This window comes from Notolabrus celidotus, chromosome 12 (assembly GCF_009762535.1).
Source record: "Notolabrus celidotus isolate fNotCel1 chromosome 12, fNotCel1.pri, whole genome shotgun sequence".
Lineage (NCBI taxonomy): Eukaryota > Metazoa > Chordata > Actinopteri > Labriformes > Labridae > Notolabrus > Notolabrus celidotus.
In genome coordinates this window covers 13568968-13578519 of record NC_048283.1, presented here as the reverse complement: position 1 = coordinate 13578519, position 9552 = coordinate 13568968, and the positions used below count along the sequence as shown (strand labels likewise).

The 9552-nt window shown below is 38.1% G+C and overlaps 1 protein-coding gene and 1 non-coding gene across 2 annotated transcripts; one reads left to right on the top strand and one right to left on the bottom strand.

Moving 5' to 3' along the window:
* Positions 1-216: 216 nt before the first annotated feature.
* tpi1b (triosephosphate isomerase 1b) lies at positions 217-4276 on the bottom strand. Its single transcript, XM_034697328.1, has 7 exons — positions 4041-4276; positions 1910-2033; positions 1725-1809; positions 1433-1565; positions 1205-1290; positions 1031-1118; positions 217-939 (listed from the first exon to the last, which is right to left on the bottom strand). Exons 1-7 carry the CDS (start codon positions 4147-4149, stop codon positions 821-823), a joined length of 744 nt encoding a protein of 247 aa, XP_034553219.1. The 5' UTR covers positions 4150-4276; the 3' UTR covers positions 217-820.
* A 2159-nt stretch (positions 4277-6435) lies between these two features.
* Positions 6436-6492, top strand: LOC117823579. The gene has a single exon (XR_004633430.1). It is a non-coding gene; the product is annotated as a U7 small nuclear RNA (small nuclear RNA).
* The last annotated feature ends 3060 nt before the right edge of the window (positions 6493-9552 follow it).

Below are 9552 nucleotides of genomic sequence, written 5' to 3'. Positions count from 1 at the left end.
CATCTCTGCATGACATTGTCTTAGCAGTAGTTCATGTCTGTAATGAGATACTCCCTCCTTGCCATCCTAAGAATACCTCCAGGATTATGATCACACAGCAGACTGGACACTAATGAGAGGCAGTAGGAACTCTTCATATTAGTAATGTGAAGGTTTATTTTGAAGTTCAGACCATAGAAGTCATAAAAAGGCAATAATTGGAGTCAAACCACCAAAACCGTCTCTAAACCGTTTATTATGTTACCTTAAAGCCTTCCCAACCTTCTTCCCATTGGCCATGACACATTATGATTAACATGAAATGGGCACTACCCTCTTGGCAGAACAGCCAATGAGGGAGAGCAGATCATGCACGTCTACAGGGAGGTAAAAGCCACAGATCATAGTTACACAAAAGAGACACAGATATTAAAAAGACAAATAAATCTGATTGACAAGAGCTGTGACACGGTTTACAGAAAAAAGTTTTGTAAACTTTCAAGTAAAGGCGTGGACTGGCCGCCCACCTCAAGATGTAATTATTGTCAGTCTTTACAGCTTGAGCACTCAGTGTGGAAGTTAGTACGCACACAGGCTATTCTCAGTGGACTTAACTCTTTTCAGTGCAGTACAGTGCAAGTGTCAACCTGTCCCTTTCTTTTCATGTCAAATATACAACAAAAAAATAAAGGAAAAGGAGGGAATGACGTCATTACACAAATACTTTGAATAAGGAGGGGAAGAGGACTAAGTGCTGAGAGTGAGGGATGATGAAGCTGGATCGTCTGTATGGAGCTGGCCTCTAAGCTGGGCTTGGTCTCACTGCATCTTTCCAGGTTTTTTATGCCTTGGCGTTCATGATTTCGATAAACTCTGGCTTGAGGGAGGCTCCGCCCACCAGGAAACCATCTACATCCTTCTGGGAGGCAAGCTCTTTGCAGGTACCACCAGTCACAGAACCTGAGAAGAAGAAGATTTCGATTTATAAGTGGCATAAAAAGAGAGAAAACACAATTTTACACTCAAACTTTGCCTTTCTCAACTGACTGACCTCCATAGATGATCCTGACAGAGTTGGCTACAGCCTCAGACACGTTGGTCTTCAGCCAACCCCTCAGCTTGTCGTGAACTTCCTGAGCCTGAGTTATCACACAGGAAACATTTCATTGTGAGTGCTTATAAAGAGAGATTGGAGTTATCATTTGCAGTGGTTACTTGTGTTTACCTGCTGTGGGGAAGCAGTCTTGCCGGTGCCGATGGCCCACACAGGCTCGTAGGCAAGCACAACCTTACTCCAGTCTTTTACATTGTCTGTGAGAGAACATGTGATAAGACGTGAATTTCACAAGCTGTCTGATTTGCACCACACCATGGCTTGTGCAAACTGTCCTTCAAATATGTGTTACAACTTTACACTGTCTCTGCCGTGCAGCTAAACTCAGCAGTCACGTACCTGCGATGAACTTGGTCTGAGCGAAGACAACCTTCTCGGTGATGCCGCCCTCTCTCTCATCTAGCTTCTCGCCGATGCAGGCGATGACACCCAGACCGCTCTCCAGAGCGTGGGCTGTCTTCTGGCCGATGAGCTAACACAACACAAGCATCTAATCACTGAGTGTACACTGAAGCAGGAACAATGAGTTTTGTTTGAGTTTCTTACACATGTAAAAAGGACACAGATCTGAAAACTTTGCACTTGGTATCATTGCAAACATGATAAGGATGATAAAATTCTCCACAATTACCTCATCACTCTCTCCAAAGACGTGGCGCCTCTCAGAGTGTCCCAGGATCACCCAGTTCACACCACAGTCCTTGATCATCGCAGGGCTGAAGGAAGATAACATTCAAACATGATTAAGTCTCATTTTCTCTGATTCAGAAGTCACTTCAGACACTGTAATTTAAACTCTTTCCTCTCATGGCGTACCTGATCTCCCCAGTGAAGGCACCCTTGGGAACTTTGTAGCAGTTCTGAGCCGCCACGCCAAACTTGGCGTCCAGCTTGGATCTGGTGAAGTCCAGGTAGATTGATGGGCAGCCGCACACAACCTCTGTGAGCAGAGAGGAGAGAAAACAACAGTGGTGAGGTTTTTGTGTAGCCCAACATGAATGAAAACAGAGAGATACAGTATATGCAACTTCCTTGATACCAATGACTTGGCAACATTTTGAAATATATTTTTTGGTGTAATTTAGAGAGACAGAAAGAATAATTAGTAAACGAGAGTTATTAAGTCTTTTGTTCTAGTTATGTCTTGTTCTGAAGTATTTGGATCACTGTTCGAACTGAAATAAAATGTTTAAAGGCTCAATCCAAAAAATCAAAAGTAAACATTAATCAACAAACACCAAAATTTAAAACACAGGGCTGGAAAGTATAAGCAACACTCATATGATAAGAAGTTTTCAAGCGTTCAACATATTCAAACATTCATATTTTTCTTCTAAGGTTTCTCATGCGTTTTTAAGGATTTTTAACATAAATACATCTAGCAGCATCACTTAACTTTTTCACTTAAACCCTATAAATCTTCTTAAAATAATCATCTTCTCAGTTCTGCTCTGTATTGTGTTATACTATGCTACAAGTCTGTGCACATTTTTTTGCACTGTCTACTTTGCTGCTGCAACACTTAAATTTCTCTGTTGTGGGACGAATAAATGATTACCTTATCTTATCTTATCTTTTATTAAACAAGTTGTGTTGAGAAGCAACTGGTAAAACTTAATTGAGCTTAATATCTATTGTAGTGTATACAAACAAAATGTGAGCAAAACATTTTTTTACCAGTCTGCCTCTGTCCAACAGAATACAGTACAGTCAAGACACTGGCATTCAAAATGTAACTGTATCTTGGGGTTACCGGTGTCTATATTAAACACCTCCTGGTATTATTGGTTTGGTAAAGGTCATTGCTCCCTGGCCACAGTCAAGCCTCTCTGCATTAAAGGTCTGAGTTCAGCCTTCTAAAGGGCGCACACATGGCTGCATTCTGCAGAGGTCAGAGAAAAGTCACGACAGTGTAAGTTCAAATGGTCAAATAAAGAAGTTTGAATAGTCAACATGTGTAGGAAACAGCTGAACTTTGAGTTCAAAGCCCGACAGAGAGAAATCAAGAGGGAAAACTCTGAATGTATCACTGCAAGGGGGTGGATCCATTACTAGAGCAAGGTCCAAGGCTTGTCTGAACAGAGTGACAGTTCAGACCTTTAACGGGTGTAAACCAAACACACTACATTACAGTTGCATAACACTGTCTTGCAGCAGGAAGAACAAACGGGCCTGATGATGACAGCACAAACAGGCCTGGACAGATTCAGCACCTCCCTGTTTAGTGTTCATCTCCAGATCATTATAATGCACTGAATAAAAAGAAGATGGCATACAGCAGCAGCAGCCAGTCTGTCTCCAGTCTGCAGCAACAGGGCCAAATGTCTACTGTTGCTGCATTCAGGTCATACTGGAAAAAATCGTACACCAGAGTACAAAAAAGAAACAAAAGAAATTCACATTTGAATTTACATTTCCTTTGTCCTAGATGTCTAACTGCCCCCCATAAGGTACATTGACAGAATAACCACAAAGGGAACCTCACAGGAGGTGACTGCACTCCCTGTTACTAGCTCGGAGATGAAAGATGAGTCGTTAACAAGCAGCACTGAAGGCACCATGCACTTCATCCAGACAGAGGCAGAGCTGGCTGCTGGACTACGTGCAGCTGCAAACGCACACCCACCACAACCGACATTACTGAAAACTGGCCCCCGTGATCATGCACATGGATCCGTCTGCTACTGGTCGTGAAGCCAATTGAGAAAAAACACTAAAAGGTCTATGCTGCATAAAGAATTGTATTTTTAAAGCGCATAGAATAAACAGAATTAAGTCTGGTGTGCTGTTATGCCATCGATTTATTGAATAACAGACTCATTTTGACATAATATTTTAGAGGGGCATTGAAAGAGGGACACGTAGTCAGAGTGTGAGCGTGATTGTCTCTCTGCATATTTGCAAAGGTTGCAGCTTTCACGTTTGAGGAAAAAAAAAATCTACATACCGACATTGGAGTCGACCGTGGCTCCATTCATGGTCTGGATGAGCTCACCGAGGCTCTTCTTGTCGCCGTTCATCTTCCAGTTTCCACCGACAAAGAACTTCCTGCTCATGGTTGCGTTTTATTTCTTATTTCACGAGAGTTTGAAAAAGAATTAAATCGGTACTGTCAGCCCACCAATCTGCACCTTCTTCTGGGGTAAGAGAGCGGACGTGAGAAAGCACCACAGAGTATTTATGAACATGGATCTTTAACCCCTCCTCTCTCTCGGCTCCATTGGTTTGTGGCGGCACGCCCGCAAACGCGTCGCCCTGTTCATTTGAGGAAGGGGCAGAACCAAATGTCATGATGCGTTCAAGACCGGTTTGTGAAACTATCTGATATAAGAATTCACCTGTTGGAGCAGGACCTTGAGACAAAAACTTATACATCAGCAAAAGTACCAATAACACCCAGTGGTAGACAAATTACACAGCTTCATTACTTAAGTCTAAGTATAGATCCTCCAGGTCAAATATTACTCCAATACAAGTGAAAGTTGCTCTGACTAATTATTACTTGAGTTAAAGTCCTGAAGTACTTCCTTTTAAAAATACTTAAGTATTCAGAGTACTTCTTAAAAAATCTCAAAACGTTGTATTTTCACAAAGCATGAGTGCAGGCAAGCATACATAGGAGTACATTCTATTAAATTATGTTTATATAGAAACCATTACTTGAAATCTCTAAAAACTATACCATGGAATAAAAACAGAAACTAAGTTACTCCAAACACAGACAACTTAGTTTGAAATGTTCATCTGGAATGAAACAAATGTTATGTAGCTCAACACGCTTTCTCAGGTTGGACTGTGAATTTTTGTATGTTTGGGCAGAGTGGGAAATAGGGAGAACTTTTCAAACGATACGTATCATTCTTTATTTCAAAAACCTCTAACACTGGCTCAAGATATGACCATGGGACCATGGACCAGAATTATAGCCATCATTACCACCTCTTAATGAACTGCCTGATCTGAGTGAAATTTGCTCTGTGTTTGCTCCACGTTCAACCAAGGAGACGCACAATATACAGGTACGACTAAACCACTGAGACAATCAGAACTACACAAACACATTTTACTGTCTTAGGATCAGATTTCAGAAAAGAGAAGGAAATTCATGAGCCGACTTCAAAGCAAAAGTAGTGAGTAAGTAGAGCACTGATAGAAATGTAGTGGAGTAAAAAGTACAATAATTGTCTCATAGATGTAGTGGAGTAAAGTAATACGTTCTCCCCAAAATAATACTCAAGTAAAGTACAGATACTCAAAAAATTTACTTAAGTACAGTACTCAAGTAAATTTACTTTATTAGTGTCCACCACTGATAACACCACAGAAAAAATCAGGTATTCAAATTTTTTAGATGAAATTCAAAGGTATCCCTTTACAAGTTTCCTTCAAGTGTCAAACTCAAAATAAATCACTCATCATAGAGTTTGTCTCGTGTCTGAACATTAAATTAATGACCAACAAAAATGTAAATAATGTAACGATTGAAACAGGTGAAGCCTTGATTTTTTACGTCCCAATCTAAAAAGTGTTTTTATACATTATTTCAGACAGCTTTAAAGAATCAAATTTGATTGGTAAATTAGACGACCCACTGTGTTATTCTGTTATGGTCACAACCATAGACTGTAAATAAAAAGGTCACAACCCATCTACACTAATTATACCATCAAAATAGCCACATCTTTTATCCTAATTTACATCCAAAGACACCATTAGAATAAGACATATAACCACTATTAACACAAGAATTTAGTTCTTATTTCATTAAAGGGTTACCTTGAAACTAAAGAAACAGTCCACCTATTCAATTCAGAAATTAATGTTAAGGAGAAACAAGTACTGAGACTCAGTCAGCAACCTAAGTAACTGCAATATATGTAGGAATAAACCTGAATTCGTTTCTTATTAAATATTTGTAAGCTGAACCTTTTAACAAAAAAAAGATGAATTGCTCCATTTAATTTATTGTTACTATGACTCAATGAACTTCCCTGTAATAATCGGTTTGATATGGACAAACAGTGGCCGAAGCTTTGAGGATCAATCGTTTGATTGGCTAAAAGGATACAAGTCCCACCCCTAAATCTAGGGAGGAGCTTTACTATTGGCGGATAATCGGCTTGGTCTGGATACCCAGCATGCAATGCAGTAGCACTAATGCCATTCTTACACAATGTACGTTATATTTTTTCAAGGTTTAAGAAGCATTCACCACAAAAAACAAGACATTCTTCCTTATTTTATTATCTTTGGTTCGATATTTATGTGAATAATAAATAAACACCATGATAGTAGTACAACTACACAGAGTACTAACATCAGCAGTTGACCCACTGCAGATCAGGAAATTTCGCTCTTTAGTTATTTGTCTAGCAAGTTTCTCTTAAAGAGAAGCTCCCTGATATGTTAAAGATAAATTTCACTACATCAGTGAATTCATTATAATACAGCTGATCCTAGATGTGTCGCACAGAGTGCGCAAAGCTGCGGGTTAAGGTATGCTCTCAGTCATGATTTATGAGATCACCTTCAGCTACTGAAAAACAGTTACATTGGAATTTTAGTAAACTGATAAATCGCCATTGAAGTTGTATCACAGCATGAAATTTGAATTCCAAAAGTGACCCAATTTAATTGGAAAGCAGTCTTTAAAAACCAAATTAATATTAACAACTACCTTAAACCAATATCTTACAATTGCCTCATACAACTTTAAGATAATTCTGAGAGTTTTGGTAAACTTTGGAATACTTTTTTTTTCTTTTTAAACATGTAGCATGTAGATAAAGAGCCAAATATCACAATCCAAACACATCAGATATCTGTGGTGGCCCTGAATGACAAAACAAATTTACAATAGATGAAACAGCAAAGTTGGAGACAATTTACATTTTGGAAAACATTTTTAAATTTTAACAAAATTACATCAGCAAAACACTTTAGCAAGGCCAAAACAAATTTACATTTAAGGAAACAAAATTACAAAGTATTATAAACTTTTTTTATTTCTTAAACAAATTAACATTTCAGTTTTACGGAAAGGGAATTTACCAAATACTGGAAGTGATCCGGAAGTGATTGAGAGAGGGGTCATTTAGTTTGTTTTGATCAAGCGGCAGAAAATATGAGTCCAATGTGGAAGTGTTAAAAACTGCAGTTCATTGAGGATCCGCTTGAGGCTGGCTCCGGAAGTACTGGAAGTCACATACACATGAATGGGAAAAAAGTGATCTTTACAGCAGAAATAAACATGTTTACAGCCTGGTACAAAAGACGAGTGTAGTCTGGATAGCTCATTTCTTGATCAGCACACACTTTTTTTTCTAACGCTGTACTTTCAAAGATAATGAGGTAACAAGTCTTCCAATGAGAGGCACAGCTGACTGCGGGAACACTGTAGCTGTTGGCTAGGAGGCTCAAACTCCACCTGTTTGCGTCACAGTCGCTCGACAGCAGCAATATGGCTGCCGCCGCCGATTGGCCTCAAAACAGCTCTTCAGAAACAGATGGGTGATGTCACGAATACTACGTCCATATTTTATACAGTCTATGGTTTTGATTGAGAGAAACCAAACAGAGATGGACATGGTTTACATATTAGGACATCCTCGGGTCTCAGAGTGAGGTGTCAGACCTCAGATGAAAAAGCATCATGTCTCCAGAAAAGCTCAGTCATATCTCCACAAAACCTTCATCGTGTGTCAGAATCCAGATGAAACAGCCTCAGACCACATAGCCTCAGGCTAAATGGAGTCAGGCTAAAAGGAGTCATACTTAAAGGCGAAAGTGTTCCGTTGTTTGTAAAATTGTCTCCAAAAAGTGTAAAAGTGTTTCATTTTTTGTAAATTTGTTTTCAAGGTTTCAAAGGTTCAAAGATTCAAAGGTTTTTATTGTCAATTTTCACTGTATATACGAGACATACAGGAAAAACGAGATTCCGTTTCTCTCTTCCAGCTTTTAAATATCTAAAATTTAAAAATAAAATACAATAAAATATAATAAAATACAGTTTTATAAAAACAGCCTATGTACACAGTGCAGGTAGTGCAGTGACAGTTTAAAAATGGACAATGAAAATGAAAATAGATAACAGTGCAAATGATATTAAGGTGCAGACAGTATTCAAGATAATATGCAAATAATAATGTGCAAGAAGCACATTCTTAACCCTAGAACACTATCACGGAAATTAGTAACACCATCACTAACGCCAGGTGTTTTTTACTCAATATAATATACCCAATAAAAAGTACTTGTCATCAAAATATATCAAAATATGACAATACATGACAAATTAGAGTAGTGTTCTTTCATTTTAAACTGTGCAATGTCTAACAAAATGAAAAAAAAATTATCATGGGGGGGCCTTGCTTCAAAAAAAATGCTCCAAAATTACTGAAAATTTGGAATTCAGGACCAAACATTTCTAAAACAAAAAATGATGAAACTGGAAACTTGGTGTTCTGTCCACCCATTCCTGGGACATTTGAGACTTCCCTGGTGAAGGCACAGTCTCCTAGACACATAAACAGCTGCAGGAGAGAGAAACAAAAAAGGGTGAAAATCACCCGAACACGTGCCTGTAGGAAAAAGTGAGTTTTGGAATAGGGAAACACCCACGCCTTCATAGATGATGCTGAAGCTACCCAGGGACCCATGACACTCAGACAAATGCAACATAATGAAAATCATGTAAATTTGTTTGCTCGGGTGAAAATCACCCGGCGATAGTGTTCTAGGGTTAATTGTAAATTTGTTTTGGCCTTGGTAAAAGTGTTTTGCTGATGTAATTTTGTTTTATAAAATATAAATGTTTTTTCCAAATTGTAAATTTGTCTCCAACGTTGTAAAAGTGTTTCATATTTTGTAAATTTGTTTTGTCCTTCAGGGCCACCGTAGTTGAGACCCGAGGATGTCCTAATATGTAAACCATGTCCATCTCCGTTTGGATTCTCTCAATCAAAACAAACAAATTGACCCCTCACTCAATCACTTCTTGATTACTTCCGGTATTTGGTACATTCCCTTTCTGACAAAATGAAAAGTTAATTTGTTTCAGAATGGTAAAAGTGTTCAATTGTTTGTAAAATTGTCTCGAACTTTGTAAAAGTGTTTCATCTTTTGAAAATTTGTTTCCTTAAATGTAAAATTGTTTTGGCCTTGGTAAAAGTGTTTTTTTGTATTTTTGATTTTGTTTCATAAAATGTTAAATTTTTTTCCAAAATGTAAATTAGTTTCGGCCTCGGTAAAGGTGTTTTGCGGATGTAAATATGTTTTATAAAATGTAAAAATGTTTTCCAAAATGTAAATTTGTTTTCTTAAATGTAAATTTGTTTTGGCCTTGGCAAAAGTGTTGTGCTGATGTAATTTTGTTTTATAAAATATAAAAATGCTTTCCAAAATGTAAATTTGTCTCCAACTTTGTAAAAGTGTTTCATATTTTGTAAATTTGTTTTGTC